A 17,140-nucleotide genomic window follows, 5' to 3' on the forward strand; every position below is an offset into this window, starting at 1 on the left:
TAAACTTTAACTAAATTCACAACTTCACCATGCTTAAAGGGAACCGGTCACCCCCAAAATGGAATATGAGCTAAGCCCACCGGCATCAGGGGCTTAACTACAGCATTCTGGAATGCTGTAGATAAGCCCCCGATGTATCCTGAAAGGTGAGAAAAAGAGGTTAGATTATACTCACCCAGGGGCGGTCCCGCTGCGGTCCGGTCTGATGGGCGTCGCAGTCCGGTCCGGGGCCTCCCATCTTCTTACGATGACGTCTTCTTGTCTTCATGCTGCGGCTCCGGCGCAGGCGTACTTTGCCCTGTTGAGGGCAGAGCAAAGAACTGCAGTGCTCAGGAGCCGGGAAAGGTCCGAGAGACCCAGCGCCTGCGCACTGCAGTACTTTGCTCTGCCAGACAAAGTACGCCGGAGCGTGAAGACCAGAAGAGGACGTCATACTATGAAGATGGGAGGCCCCGGACCGCGATGCCCATCGGATCGGACCGCCCCCAGGTGAGTATAATCTAACCTCTTTTTCTCAACTTTCAGGATTCATTGGGGGCTTATCTACAGCATTACAGAATGCTCTAGATAAGCCCCTGATGCTGGTGGGCTTACCTCATCTTCCATTTTGGGGGTGACAGGTTCCCTTTAACTGTTGCCTGTAAACACTCATTACTTGAACACATATGGGCCTCCCACAAGAAAAATACGACAGGCCACATGAATGTAAAGTTCAAAACAATTTTTATTGGTATCAAAAAGATTAAAAAATCTCAAACTGTTATACACAAACCAATCATATGGTAAAAAAGTACCTCCGATCTAACAAAACAGGTCACATGTGAATATTCCTATCGCCTAAAATATATATTCTGGGCAAACCACTTAATGGTTTTTTATCCTAACTCACAATGTAATGGTAGTGGTAAAAATGTGTGAAGAAATCAATCATAAAGAGAACCTCTCTTCAAAGTGCTAAGTGCATACTAACAAGATAGCCGCGCCCTTAGGATTCGTGGACTAAAAAGGGCTAAACATAATGATACCTAGGAACAGCTCCTAAACAATGGTAACATATGCCCAACTGAAATACCACAAACATAGCCAAAGGTTAGCGGGTGTTGTGCAGCTATAGAGAAAACTTCAAAACATAATTACCACGCTGAAATAGCACAGGTGTTACAGCAGGTCCTGTGCTATTTCAGCGTGGTAATTATGTTTTGAAGTTTTCTCTATAGCTGCACAACACCCGCTAACCTTTGGCTATGTTTGTGGTATTTCAGTTGGGCATATGTTACCATTGTTTAGGAGCTGTTCCTAGGTATCATTATGTTTAGTCCACGAATCCTAAGGGCGCGGCTATCTTGTTAGTATGCACTTAGCACTTTGAAGAGAGGTTCTCTTTATGATTGATTTCTTCACACATTTTTACCACTACCATTACATTGTGAGTTAGGGTAAAAAACCATTAAGTGGTTTGCCCAGAATATATATTTTAGGCGATAGGAATATTCACATGTGACCTGTTTTGTTAGATCGGAGGTACTTTTTTACCATATGATTGGTTTGTGTATAACAGTTTGAGATTTTTTAATCTTTTTGATACCAATAAAAATTGTTTTGAACTTTACATTCATGTGGCCTGTCGTATTTTTCTTGTGGGAGGCCCATATGTGTTCATGATATTTTGAATGTGTTCTCTTTATTGATTTTAAGGACTAATATGTATATGTATAAACACTCATTACTGTAGCTGGCTCCAGTCCTTTAATAATCTTTATTTTTATATAGCGCTAACATATTCCGCAGCGCTTTACAGTTTTGCACACATTATCATCACTGTCCCCGATGGGGCTCACAATTCCCTATCAGTATGTCTTTGGAATGTGGGTGGAAACCGGAGTACCCGGAGGAAACCCACGCAAACACGGGGAGAACATACAAACTCTTTGCAGATGTTGTCCTTAGTGGGACTCCAGCGCTGCAAGGCTGCTGTGCTATCCACTGCGCCACCGTGCTGCCCTGTCCTTTAGCAAATAAACTGCTTTCTGTTACTGATAAATATTTCACTCTGTCCTGAGCAGTTACTCTCATTTTTCTGCACCCCAATTCCTATGTTTTAGTCTATAGTTGAGTCGCTAGCCTTGTTTTTATGATGAACGGGGGCACAGTTCTTCCATGAAGACCACCTCTGGCCAGACTTCTGAACAGTAGATGGGTGTAGCTGGGTTCCACTGCTTGCTACCAGTTTGAGCTGATGGTACATCTTTGTAGCGGACTTTGGGTCATCCTGTGTTAAGCCTCCTACACAGCTGTTTTTGTTTTTGTTAATGACTGCGTTTCAACCTTATCTTGAAAATTATAATTTTCACCTGTTTGGTATAATTGCTTGCTTGTACACCTGATTATAAATCCTAGAAAATGCCTGACTTTGTACAAATGTACGGTATGTAGAAGAACTGATGCTTTTTTGAAGGCAATGGGTGGTCACGCCACATATTGAGTTTATTAAGATTTCTCTTTTGCTCATTCCCTTTGTTTTTTGTTAATTGATAAAAACAAACTATTAACACGTCTATATTTTCAATGTATTCTTACTGTGCAGCATTTGTGGTCTGAATGTCGTGCCTGATCAGAGTACATGTCCATCTAAAAGTTTCTGTTATAGAGTTTGTGTTTAGCATCCACTCCTAGATTTGGCTTTAAAAAAAAATAAAAAATATGTAAAATGTTGATCAAACTGCAGGTGTAAATAGGGCTGTTAGTAACAGTCAGCCACAAATCCTTTTCCGGCTGTTCTCCTTACCGTTGCTCACCGCTCTGTGCTGATGACACCTTAAAATCCCACATTGCTATGAAGCTCGCTGTCAACAGATGTGTCACTCTTGTCGATTATCAGTTTGCCTTCAGTGGTGCAGATTACAGCTTCAGTGCCAAAATGGTGGATTCAGACCTCTCGTAAGTTTTGTTTTTTATCTGTATACGAAGTTCATGAAAATGTAATTTCACACAATGTTAACCTGCTCAGATGTTAAACCAAGGGGAATGCTAATGGGAAAAATCCACATTACAAATTGTTGTCTTTAGCATGACCTTATTTAGCTCTTTGTATCTTTAGTTAACACTTACATCCCATCATATTGGGGTTTACATGTGCAGGATATTTGTGGTGATGAAACTACTGCCAATCATTTTATATTGAAAACGTTCCAGAAAAACTTCATAGCGTTCTATATAATTCTATAGGTAATAATGCCCAAATTAGAGGTGGCAACTCTAAAAAGTATGGAGGAATGGGGAACACAGAGTCCATGCTACTTGATAATAACAATTTTTATTGAACAATAATTATAAACAGATATAAGACATAACATAACAATCATTAGTGAATAATAGAACCCAGTAGTTAGGCTAGCGGTTCTGCCTATCAACCATAAAGAAATAGAAAAATGGTGAGCTCCACTGGTGGGAAATATATAGCCCCCATTGTACTCGTGCTCTTGGCAAATGGTATGCTTTGCTGACAACCCGTTTGCAGAACAAAGCTGTCAGTTTAAATACTGTATACCAATAGTCAGGGAAAAAATGAACAACCGATAATATAAATCATATGATCCAAAATGTAGATTAAATCGTAGGGTTTCCTAACATCCTAATATAACTCGTGCGTATAATCAAGAACACAAATGAGTAAGGCCATGTTCACACTTTGCGGTGTGCTCTGCAGGTTTATCTCGCAGCGGAATTGATAAAATCTGCAGGGCAAAACCGCTGCGGTTATCCCTGCAGATTTATCGCGGTTTGTTCCGCGGTTTCCGCTGCGGGATTACTCCTGTACTATTGATGCTGCATATGCAGCAATATGCAGCATCAATAGTAATGATAAAAATAATAAAAATTGGTTATACTCACCCTCTGATGTCCGGATCTCCTGGGCGCTGCACCCGGCGCTCCGCTTCCAAAGATACTGTGCCGAGAAGGACCTTCGTGACGTCACGGTCATGTGACCGCGGCGTCATCACGGTCATGTGACCGCGACGTCACCACAAGTCCTGCTCGCACAGCAAACCGAAGACCGGACGGCCGCGGGCAGCGCTGAGAGGTGACTATAACATCATTTTTTATTTTAATTCTTTTTTTTTTTTACACTATTTATGGTTCCCAGGGCCTGGAGGAGAGTCTCCTCTCCTCCACCCCGGGTACCACCCGCACATTAACCGCTTATTTCCCGCAACGTGGGCACAGCCCCATGCGGGAAGTAAGCGGTTCAATGCATTCCTATGGGTGCAGAATCGCAGCGATTCTGCACAAAGAAGTGACATGCTGCGGGTTTTAAACCCCTGCGTTTCTGCGCGGTTTTTCCCGCAGCATGTGCACAGCGGTTTGCGGTTTCCATAGGGTTTACATGTTAATGTAAACGCTATGGAAACTGCTGCGGACCCGCAGCATCAAAATCGCCGTGAATCCGCAGTAAAAACTGCAAAGTGTGAACATGGCCTAAAGCTGGTTTCACATTGCGTTCAGTGACTCCGTCAAACGGACTACGTTACACCGCAGCATAACGCGGTGTAACATAGTCCATTAATGCCGCCATTGAATGCAATGTCAGATGCATCGCTAGCGCATGCCCACAATGGGTGTGCGCTAGCGATGTTTCGGTCATTGAGTGACGGACCCGAGACGCGGGCTGCAGCGTTTCCGGGTCCGTCACTGCTAGCGCAGATGTAGCTAGCAGATGCTCCATCTGCACTAGCGCGATGGAACGTCGGCACTTGCGTTAACAGCAGCCCGTTAGCGTATGTGCTGAACGGGCTGCTATTAACGCAATGTGAACCCAGCCTAACACGTGCTGCTTAAGATTTCTCCAAATCTTGTATGGTATTATTGGAAAAATGACAGAGTTCAATGAGGGAAGGAAAGATATATTACTTACCCATTTTATTGCATCGGCAGGACACCAGCCCAGACTCACCAAACGTGCGTTTTCACAGTAGTTGCTTTCTCAGGAAGGAACTACTGCAAAAATGAGCGTTTGGTGAGTCACTTGCCATCAAGTAGCATGGACCCTTGTGTTATGCATTCCTCCCTTTAAATCATTTTATCATATTTTTTTTCTGCTTTTCCTTTATTATGCTTATGCCTTTCCCAATTGTAAATGTCAACATAGATGTTCTTAGATTCTTTTTTAACAATGTTTGCTTTTGCACCAAGCAACGTTTCATCAGATGTTATACTGAAGACTTTGGATGTGATGAGCAGAATAAAACAATTGGTCACAAATATGGAAGCTGCCTTCTATAAGATTCTCCAGGTATGGTGTGATTGCTTTTGAATATGCAGCTTACATGCAGTTCACTCTTTGTAGCAACGATCGTTTCTAAGCACTGACACTTGACACTTAGAGGAATACAGCCCAACCTAGTGAAACAGATGTTTGCTGCTTTATATTTCTCTTCAAACTAGACCATATAAGTTAAAATTGACTCACTTTATTTTCTTCAGGACCAAAGATTGATCCCATCGCTATCTTTTGCATTAACCTCTGATAACAGAGAGAGAGTTCAAGCTGGACTTCGAATTTTATTTGAAGCGGCACCATTGCCGGATTTCCCAGCATTTGTGTAAGTAAATGGAGTGCAAAAAAATTAAATAGGGTAAGCCTTAAAGGGGGCACACAAGGTATTGAAAAATCTGTCCACTAACACAGCAATATTGCTAGAAAAAAAGGAAGATATACTCACGTATTGCATCCTTTTAGTTCCAGCTCTGTGACCCAAATTCTCCCATCTGCCATCAGACTGTATAGCCAACGTGTGGGGCTAAGAACTTGCCAGCAGGTATTTGCTAACTATTTGCCTTTTATGTCTTGTGACGGTCTTCTCTGGCTTAGAGCGGGCATGTACCGCTCCTGCTTGCACTTCTCCTGCTTTCGTCAACAGAGCAGTTTCTTCTTTCAGTCTCTGCTCTGTCAACTGAGCATCATTGCAGATGTCATGTTGATTGACAGCCAGCTCCCCGCAGTTAAGCAGTGTGGAGCCAGCACTCTTTCAGCATACGATCAGCAGTGACGCCCCATCGACCACAGACTGGAGGAGAAAGGGCTGCTATGTTGATGCACAGTCAAATGAAGGAGAATTGCCACGTGTACCAGAAGAGATCGTCGCACAGCACAACGGGTGGGTAATTGGCAACTGCCTGTCAGTCAGTTCAAAGCCCCTTAAGAAAAAGATTATCTAATGAAAACAACTGCAAAAAAGCATCATACTGGTAATATTATATTAATGTCTTATTTATGCTTGACAATTTTATTTTATGGCTACATTAATGTATTTTTACCTTTTTAGACTTGGGGAAAGTATTGCTGCTAATAATGCTTACACAAATCAAGAAACGGGTCAACCATCAAAAAGATTTGGATTGCATGTTGTTGCAAACAATTGTAAACCACCACAGAATGCTAAATTGCACAGCCCGGAAATATCATCCACAAATATTCACGATCTAATTCAGAAGCTACAGTCAGGGATGGAGGTAAGGAACCTATACTTTGTTGCATGAGTACTCCAAACAATGAGCTACAAATATAAAATACAACTTTACTGCATCTGTGATATTTAGTGTAAAATACACAATCGTCTTGTCGTCACACTTCCATTTTTGGTTTATTTCATCCAATGATGTTACTATCAGCCCTGCTGATTTCAGAAATTGTACAAATGATCACAGCCAACAATACTGCAAAAGACTTTAGTGTCATCACGGTGGCTGTCATATCCATTTTAACCATGCGGCGTTGGGCTCCTAGATTCGAATCCACCAAGGAAAACATCTTCAAGCTAATGTTCTCCTTGTTTTTGCTCTGGGTACTCTGGTTTCCTCCCACACTATTGCTGATGAGTACATTGTAAGCCCCAATGAGGAAAGTGATGGTGTTGATGATTTCTGTAAAGCTCTGTGGAAATTTAATGATGCTATAGAAATTAAATAAATTGGTTAAAAACTAGAGATGGGTTAACTCGAACAATAAAGTTTGGCATTCGTATCGAACTCCTACTGTTCAGGCATGGACACCAAACACTGACTTCACCAAGAAGTCCGTGTTACGGTTCGGGTTCTGCCCTCCGAACACTAGGTGTTTGTCCTTCTGTCATGTGCATGACAGCGTGGCAAACACTTCTTCTGATGGCAGTAAAATCATTACCACTGGTCAGACAGTTGTCGTTCACCGCGAGAGCAGGTGGCAGCTGATGGCAGTATTCATCAGCCTGCGCTCTAAATAAAAAATTTTAAAAAGTGCATTGATTGCCTTGTATTTTTTGATAAAAAGCCAGTCAAATCTCACAGCTGCAGGCTGAAACCCTCAGCTGTCAGCTTTAGCAAGGTTGGTTATCAAGAATAGAGCGGTCCCCACGCTGTTGTATTTTTTTTTTTTTTTTTTATAACCATTTAAATAAATAATTTTAATAAATGGCCTGGGGGCCCCCCATCTTTTTTGTAACCAGTCAAGCTAAAACAGACAGCTGGGAGCCGGTATTCTCAGGCTGGTAAGGGGCCATTGATATTGCACCCCCAGCTTAAAAAAAAATAAATTCTCAGCTATTAGATGCACCAATTCTGGTGCTTTGCCCGGCTCATTCCATATGCCCTGTGGCGGTGGCAAGTGGGGTTCTTATTTATGGGCTTGTTGTCACTATTTGTTTTGTCCGGAGACATCAAGCCCACGGCTTAGTAATGGAGAGGCGTCTATAAGACACCTATCCATTACTAATTCTAAAGTTATATTGTTAATAAACACACAGCCAGTGTAAAGTATTTTATTTGAAATAAAACAAAAAACTCTTCCATTTTCATTTAAATATAGTAAACACAATTATACTCGCCTAACACCCATTTCATTGAATCCCTCATCTCCTGTAATAAAACATAAAATAATAAAACAATCATATGCCTCACTTGTCCGATGTTCTGTCCCACACCGTAATCTAGGTATGCGGATAAACTGTTTTCAACCTGGACGGTGCCGAGATGCGACCATTCAGGCTGAGAACCACTGGAAGAATGAGCAGCTGCGAGCTCAGCCTCAGTGACTAGCAGTGATGTCATTGAGGTTACCGCTGGTCACTGATGCTGTGAGGGATGGATAAGGGAGGGCTGAATGGAGAGACGGTTTGAATCAATAGTGTCCCAGACTGTAATCCATCTGTGCGACCTGCTCTTCAGCATGAATGGTGTCATCATTCTATCGTTCATGCTGAGAAGCAAGGAAGAATGAGCTGTTGCGAGCGGGCCCCTGAACTACACGGAGTTCACCATGAGAAATTTCTCCCAGTGAATTGCGGTGAACTCGCTGCTGCATCGTGAGACTTTTTGTCACTGTGTGAGCGGTGATCTCAGAGTTCACCGCAGGTCAGCCTGGACAAGAACGTAGCCTTAATGACCTGTGGTAACATCGTTGACGTCCCAGCTAGTGACTGATGCTGCGCTCGCAGCAGCTTATTCTTCCAGTGGTTCTCAGCCTGGGCGGTCACATCTTGGCACCGTCCAGGTTGAAAACTGTTTATGCCCAGACATGGATTACGGCATTGGACAGAATATCAGACAGGTGAGGGATATGGTTGTTTTATTATTTTTTTTTTTTTTACAGGAGATGAGGGCTTCAATGAGTGGGTGTAAACAGAGTATAACTGCTATTTTTAAATAAAAATGGAAAAGTGGGTGTGTTTTTTATTTCAAATAAAGGACTTTATACTTGCTATTTGTTTATTTATCATACAACTATAGGATTAGTAATGGAAAGGTGTCTTATAGACGCATCTCCATCAGACTGCACCTGCTCTCGCTGTTATTAGTTGTAGAAGGCGTCAGCTTATAGTAGCAGCAGTCCCATCAGCCGACGCCAGTGTAAACCTTGGGACCTTGGCTATCTAATCGGCAGTAATGATTTTTCTTCTGGTCAGAAGCAGTGTTTGCGGTGCTGTCATGCACATGACGTGGAAAACACTGGATGTTCGGGCCCCCCATTCAAGTGAATGGGGTTTGGGTACCGTTCTGCTATTCAAACCCAACCTTTTATTATTATTATTATTATTATTATTATTATTATTATTGTTCGGCCGGACCCAGATATCCAGAGGTCTGCCCATCTCTGTTAAAAACCCATAATAAATATATAAAAAATAGTTCACAAGAGAGTAAGTGAATACATCTGCTGGACCCCACCCAGCAGCCAAGTCTATATTTTGTGACTGCAGGACGGGAGTCCTGCAAACTGCCTCCTAACTGCCAGCATCCCCATCTCCTGTCTTTAATTTTTATCACTTGGCACATCATATGGTGTGAAGCACTTAATGTCATTGCACTAGGCTAGCTTTTCAAAAGTGAAGCCGAGTATGACCACAGAGGTAGTTCACAGGACTCACATCTGGTGGCCATGGAATACTGGAGTGGGGTCCTGCATATTGATTAGCTGATCTTTACTCTGCACACCATCTTTAATCAAACCCTTGGTTTCACCTCTCTGCTTCATTCTGAGGCAAGCTACGCATTCTTACAGGTCACATAATTATATGTCCCCCAAAAAGGTTAATACCACTTATTAATTCATATAAATACACACACATACATTAGTATAGCAATGATAGAAGATCTGCAAGATCCCCATAAACTTTCAAATATGCAATCTTATTTTAGACAGTAAAACAAAAGTGCATACATAAATCCTTAAAAAGCTATCATCTAATATATAAAGCTGTGTGTGTGTGTGTATGTATCGATCACGCCCACTCCACATAGCCCCGCACACTCCGCAACCAATCACTAAGCATCTTTCATTTTGCCAGAGCTGTTTAACCCCTTTATCCCATATGACGTACTATCCCGTCGAGGTGACCTGGGACTTAATTCCCAGTGATGGGATAGTGTGTCATAGTGGATCGGCCACGCTTACGGGGGGAGCGCGGCCGGGTGTCAGCTATCGCAGCTGACATCCGGCACTATGTGCCAGGAGCGGACACGGACCGCTCCTGGCACATTAACCCCCGGCACACTGTGATCAAAGATGATCGCAGTGTTCCGACGGTATAGGGAAGCATCGCGCAGGGAAGGGGCTCCCTGCATGCTTCCCTGAGACCCTCGGAGCAACGCGATGTGATCGCGTTTCTCCGAGGGTCTCCCACCTCCTCCTCAGAGCAGGCGCCGGGAAGCCTCCCTGTAGTGCCTGTGTGATTGCTGATCTGACACAGTGACACAGCAAGTGATGTCTCCTGGCACATTAACCCCCGGCACACTGTGATCAAAGATGATCGCAGTGTTCCGACGGTATAGGGAAGCATCGCGCAGGGAAGGGGCTCCCTGCGTGCTTCCCTGAGACCCTCGGAGCAACGCGATGTGATCGCGTTTCTCCGAGGGTCTCCCACCTCCTCCTCAGAGCAGGCGCCGGGAAGCCTCCCTGTAGTGCCTGTGTGATTGCTGATCTGACACAGTGACACAGCAAGTGATGTCTCCTGGCACATTAACCCCCGGCACACTGTGATCAAAGATGATCGCAGTGTTCCGACGGTATAGGGAAGCATCGCGCAGGGAAGGGGCTCCCTGCGTGCTTCCCTGAGACCCTCGGAGCAACGCGATGTGATCACGCTTTATTATCATACCGCCAAACAAAAAGTGGAATAACACACGATCAAAAAGACTTAAATAAATAACTATGGTACCGCTGAAAACGTCAAGTTGTCCTGCAAAAAACGTTAGTTGTTATAGTCCTCAGAATAAAGGGATGCAAAAATAATAATTTTTTATATAAAATAGTTTTTATCGTATAAAATTGCCAAAAGATATAAATGAGGTATCGCTGTAACCGTTCTGACCCGAAGAATAAAACTGCTTTACCAATATTATCAAATATAAAACGGTATAAGCGCCCCCTCCAAAAGAAATTCATGAATAGCTGTTTTTGTTCATTCTACCTCACAAAAATCTGAATAAAAAGCAATCAAAAAATGTCACGTGCCCAAAAATGGTACCAATAAAAACGTCAACTCGTCCCGCAAAAAACAAGACCTCACATGACTATGTGGACCAAAATATGGAAAAATTATAGCTCTCAAAATGTGGAGACGCAAAAACTATTTTTTGCAATAAAAAGCGTCTTTTAGTGTGTGACGGCTGCCAATCATAAAAATCCGCTAAAAAACCCGATATAAAAGTAAATCAAAGCCCCCTTCATTACCCCCTTAGTTAGGGAAAAATAAGTTAGGGTTGGGGCTAAAGTTAGGGTTAGGGTTGGGGCTAAAGTTAGGGATAGGGCTACAGTTAGGGTTGTGGCTAAAGTTAGGTTTAGGGTTGGGGCTAATATTAGGGTTGGGGTTAATGTTAGGGATGGGGCTAATGTTAGGGATGGGGCTAATGTTAGGGATGGGGCTAATGTTAGGGTTGGGGCTAATGTTAGGGTTGGGGCTAATGTTAGGGTTGGGGCTAATGTTAGGGTTGGGGCTAATGTTAGGGTTGGGGCTAATGTTAGGGTTGGGGCTAATGTTAGGGTTGGGGCTAATGTTAGGGTTGGGGCTAATGTTAGGGTTGGGGCTAATGTTAGGGTTGGGGCTAATGTTAGGGTTGGGGCTAATGTTAGGGTTGGGGCTAATGTTAGGGTTGGGGCTAATGTTAGGGTTGGGGCTAAAGTTAGGGTTGGGGCTAAAGTTAGGGTTGGGGCTAAAGTTAGGGTTGGGGCTAAAGTTAGGGTTGGGGCTAAAGTTAGGGTTGGGGCTAAAGTTAGGGTTTGGATTACATTTACAGTTGGGATTAGGGTTGGGGTTAGGGGTGTGGTTAAGGTTATGGTTGGGATTAGGGTTAGGTGTGTGTTTGGGTTAGGGTTTCAGTTAGAATTGGGGGTTTCCACTGTTTAGGTACATCAGGGGCTCTCCAAACGCGACATGGTGTCCAATCTCAATTCCAGCCAATTCTGCGTTGAAAAAGTAACAGTGCTCCTTCCCTTCCGAGCTCTCCCATGCACCCAAACAGGGGTTTACCCCAACATATGGGGTATCAACGTACTCAGGACAAATTGGACAACAACTTTTGGGGTCCAATTTCTCCTGTTGCCCTTGGGAAAATACAAAATCGGGGGCTAAAAAATAATTTTTGTGGAAAAAAAGATTTATTTTCGCGGCTCTGTGTTATAAACTGTAGTGAGACACTTGGAAGTTCAAAGTTCTCACAACACATCTAGATAAGTTCCTTGGGGTCTAGTTTCCAATATGGGGTCACGTGTGGGGGGTTTCTACTGTTTAGGTATATCATGGCCTCTGCAAATGCAACGTGACGCCTGCAGAGCAATCCATCTAAGTCTGCATTCCAAACGGCACGCCTTCCCTTCCGAGTTCTGCCATGTGCCCAAACGGTGGTTCCCCCCCACATATGGGGTATCAGCGTACTCAGGACAATTTTTACGGCTCTACATTATAAACTTCCGTGAAGCACATGGTGGGTCAAAGTGCTCACCACACATCTAGATAAGTTCCTTCGGGGGTCTACTTTCCAAAATGGTGTCACTTGTGGGGGTTTCAATGTTTAGGCACATCAGGGGCTCTCCAAACGTGACATGGCGTTCTATCTCCCAAGCAAAGTATAGGCAGGCACCACCGCCAGGGATCACCTATAGCATGCTACAAAAGAGTATAATACCATAAACAAAAGAAAAGGGTAGCATGTATATTGAAGGGATCACCACAGTAATATATCAAAATGTAACAAATTTATTTTATTGAGCAACACTTAGAGCACTGCAAAAGACAATAAAAACATTTAAAATTGCACAACATAGCACAAGTTATAAAGACCAGACCTATAATAAGGTCGAAACCACAATGCCACCCTGCAAACTACCCATAGAATCAAATCATGGAGGGCTTTTAGGATAAACTAGTACCCAAAATATGAGACCCCCGTGGCTGAAAATTGCCAAACAATAGGGCGTCCTATACTACCTGTCACTGTGTACCAGGCTTCCAGGGTAGCATTCCCATACGGTATAGCAGGGCAATAAAAGGTGGCAATATAAGAAGGTGGCACCGGGCACACGTGCCCAACACGTATCGCCAGTAAACTGGCTTCCTCAGGGGCAATACCAGTAGTGTCCATATCGTGTTGTTAAATACCTATGAGGTGATTAGCAGAATGGAGACAGCTGGAGGCAGGAAGTATCCGGGTGAAGTCCAGGTAATCGATGCACACGAGGGGGGCCGGAAGTGGCCTGTGACGCCCGCAGCTGCGCGGTGAGAGGATAGAGGCAGAGACTCCTCTTCCGGAGCGCCCGCCCGAATGCAAGCACGCACGCGCAAAGGCGGCGCATGCGCAATGCATCAAAGGCGGACACATCACAGACCGAAGTCGCCTGACCAAAAGTCCATCGCACCGGCGCCTGCGCAATATGGTGCGTGAAGTCTAGGTCTCCTGTCCCAAGATGTCTGCCCAGCGCGCACGCGCAATGGGCCGAGGACGGACACCGAGAAGACAGGACCCGATAAATGGCAGAAATTGATAATAGTGAAAAAGTGGATACCGGGCGGGCAAAGGGAGGCAGAGGGGAAAAAAAGGATATACCACATGCGGTGGAAAAATATAATAATGGGCCAAATATGACCACCGCACAAGCGCTGGCATATCATACCAGTGAAAAGGTACCCAAAGTGTATACATAAACCATAAATGAGTACAAATACATGCACATAATAACAAAATTTAAATCCAATGAAACACACATACACAAATAAATACACATGCTGGATCCAATATTTAGGGTCACATAGCATGGAAAAAAACAACAAAAAAAAACGATTGCAATATTTGAGAAAACCATGGTTTTCAACGGGTAGAAACTAGTTCACCCGTATTGAATGATCAAAACAGATTAGTACTCAAACAACCTGAAAGAGAAGAGGGACGCATGAGCAGAATACATATCAACAATTCTCATTATTATTCAACCATCACTGGATATTTTAAAGTTGTTTGTAATAGCCAGTAAAGAGCAGTTCCTCATTCAGTCCATGTGGAGTAAGAGTATTCAAATTGTGGATCCACTTTGATTCACATCTTAGCAGTCTCCTGACCACATCGCCACCTCGAATATTTTGTGAGATTCCCTCAAGACACATAACCTTAAGTCCCCCTGCCCGTCCATTATGGAAGTCCAAAAAATGGCAACAGATGAAATGCCCCTGCCCCTTTCACGATCTCTTAGTGCCGTAGAAATATTGGACAAGTGTTGCTGTGTTCTTCTTCGCAATTCCTGCGTGGTCTGTCCCACGTAGACCTTCGGGCAATCGCAGATTAAGGCGTACACAAGTGAGCGGGTCTTGCAATTAAAGAAGGCTTTTTTTCGGTGTAATCTGGAAAGGAGAGATAGTGAGTGAAAAACCATCCTGGGCCACCATGAACTGGCAAACATTACACCCACCACATGGGAAGGTTCCAAAGGTCCTCATTCCCCTATTTAGTCTGGTTGTAGGGTGTATAAAGTGACTGTGGCAAAGCATATCCTTAAGATTTCTTGCCCGTCGAGCTATCAGTTTGGGAGTAGCCGAAATATGCGGTGTCAATCTGGGTTCACTCAACAGAGTGCCCCAACTCCGATCCAGGATCTTATAGATGTCCTGCCACTGATTGTTAAAAGTAGTCACAATACCAAGGGGTGTATTTGACTCGCGTATCTGTCTCTGAAGTAAGTCCGAGTGCGAACTAGTCCATGCCCTCTGATAAGCAGAAGAGTTGGCGTCCTATCTCAATTCCAGTCAATTTTGCATTGAAAAGTCAAGCGGCGCTCCTTCCCTTCCGAGCTCTGCCATGCACCCAAACAGTGGTTTACCCCCACATATAGGGTATAAGCGTTCTCAGGACAAATTTTACAACAACTTTTGGGGTCCATTTTGTCCTGTTACCCTTGGTTAAATAAAACAAATTGGAGCTGAAGTTAAAAGTTAAATGTTCGTTTTTTTTATTTATTTATTTTTTTAAACATTCCAAAAATTTCTGTGAAACCCCTGAAGGGTTAATAAACTTCTTGAATGTGGTTTTGAGCACCTTGAGGGGTGCAGTTTTTAGAATGGTGTCGCACTTGGCTATTTTCTATCATATAGACCCCTCAAAATGACTTCAAATGAGATGTGGTCCCTAAAAAAAAAAATGGTGTTGTAAAAATGAGAAATTGCTGGTCAACTTTAAACCCTTATAACTCCCTAACAAAAATAATTTTGGTTCCAAAATTGTGCTGATGTAAAGTAGACATGTGGGAAATGTTACTTATTAAATATTTTGTGTGACCTATCTCTGTGATTTTAAGGGCATAAAAATTCAAAGTTGGAAAATTGCGAAATTTTCAACAAATTTCCTTTTTTTTTTCACAAATAAACGCAGGTAATATCAAAGAAATTTTAAAACCATCATGAAGTACAATATGTCAAGAGAAAACCATGTCAGAATCATCAGGATCCGTTGAAGGGTTCCAGAGTTATAACCTCATAAAGGGACAGTGGTCAGAATTAGGGTTGAGCGACTTTTGCTTTTTTAGGATCGAGTTGGGTTTTGTGAAACCCGACCTTCTCGAAAGTCGGATCGCGTGAAATCGGCCGATTCTACTGTAAAGTCCTCTCCCTCCGTGCAAAGCATATGTTGTGTTTGACAGCGGAAATCACTGCAGCCCAAACGGTAATATGGCTCTATGACGCCGCAGAAACCAGGCCGGAACCTATGTCATCACGCTGCCCACACTCCTTAATTGGCTGAAAAAATGGCGGGGAAGGCGTCATACAAAACGCGACTTTGGCGCCAAGATCGCCGACCACGTGGCCGATCCCACGCTGGAGTCGGGTCGGGTTTCACGAAACCCGACTTTGCAAAAAGTCGGCGACTTTTGAAAATGAACGATCCGTTTCGCTCAACCCTAGTCAGAATTGTAAAAATTGGCCAGGTCATTAACGTGCAATCCATCCTTGGGGGTTAAGGGGTTAAAAAATGAAAGCTGAGCTGTGATTGGTTGCTATGAGCAACAGTTTTTCTTGTAGACAGTTGTGGTAACTGAGGCCTATTATTCTTATCATTTCTATGGTGTTATCGTCCTTCTGTAAAGCTGGAAATAACACAATTTATTACTGTGCTGACACAGACCACCCTCTGCCACAGACTGCAGGGGCAGCCCAGAATCAGGAACTTTTGTCTGGCATGAAGCATCTCATTAGCTTAAAAATTAAAACACAGATTAAAAAAAGAAACACATGATGGATTTCTCCAATCCACGTATCATTTTAATCGGTGTAACAGCGCCAACCTGACAATGTTGGCTGTGACGGGATATTAGGGGTAGTAGTCCGGTGGCTCTGGCTGGATGATGTGTCAAATCAATACTAAAGCAATATACCTCTATACAGACAAGTTGGCAAACAAGGCAAAATTAATACTGGATTAAAAAGTGTGTAGCCAGATCGATTATAGTTTAGACAATATGTATCCAAATGACCAGATCAATACTAGATGAGAAATTTCTGTATATGCAGACATGTCACTCCAAGAGATCAGACTAATACTGGATTAGAAAGTTGTTTACATAAGATGATATTGGTAAGATACTGTATGTGAATATATATATACAGTGGATAAACTAAGGAGCCAGATCTGTACTGGATTAGAGACATATACTTCTACAGACTGTATTAAATAATAACACATATGCACAAATTGGTTAGTTTGCAGAACCAGATCGACTCTGGATTAGAGAGTTATATATGCATACATAATATAACCATGCACGTATGTACAGTAATAAAAAAAAGCCATATCAATACTGGATCAGAGACAATCTACTATATAATTGTCTAAGGGTCACTTCCGTCCTTCTGTCTGTCTGTCACGGATATTCATTGGTCATGGCCTTTGTCTGTCATGTAATCCAAGTCGCTGATTGGTCGTGGCAAAACGCCCACGACCATTGCCACGACCAATCAGCGATGTGCACAGTCCGGAAGAAAATGGCCGCTCCTTACTCCCCACACTCGGTGCCCGGCGCCCGCATACACCCCTCCGGTCACCGCTCACACAGGGTTAATGCCGACGGTAACGGACCGCGTTATGCCACGGGTAATGCACTCCGTTACCGCCGCTATTAACCCTGTGTGAC

At 43.3% G+C, this 17,140-nt stretch overlaps 1 protein-coding gene across 1 annotated transcript in view; it reads left to right on the forward strand.

Moving 5' to 3' along the window:
• Window positions 1-17,140, forward strand: part of CIP2A (cellular inhibitor of PP2A) — a 126,387-nt gene that overhangs the window by 50,003 nt on the left and 59,244 nt on the right. Inside the window, exons 11-14 of the mRNA XM_077296808.1 lie at window positions 2,796-2,937; window positions 5,191-5,290; window positions 5,482-5,600; window positions 6,324-6,510. Of these exons, the coding sequence (XP_077152923.1) occupies window positions 2,796-2,937; window positions 5,191-5,290; window positions 5,482-5,600; window positions 6,324-6,510 (548 nt within the window). The remainder of the gene's footprint in view (window positions 1-2,795; window positions 2,938-5,190; window positions 5,291-5,481; window positions 5,601-6,323; window positions 6,511-17,140) is intronic.

The sequence above is a fragment of the Ranitomeya variabilis genome, chromosome 3 (assembly GCF_051348905.1).
Source record: "Ranitomeya variabilis isolate aRanVar5 chromosome 3, aRanVar5.hap1, whole genome shotgun sequence".
NCBI classification, from domain to species: domain Eukaryota; kingdom Metazoa; phylum Chordata; class Amphibia; order Anura; family Dendrobatidae; genus Ranitomeya; species Ranitomeya variabilis.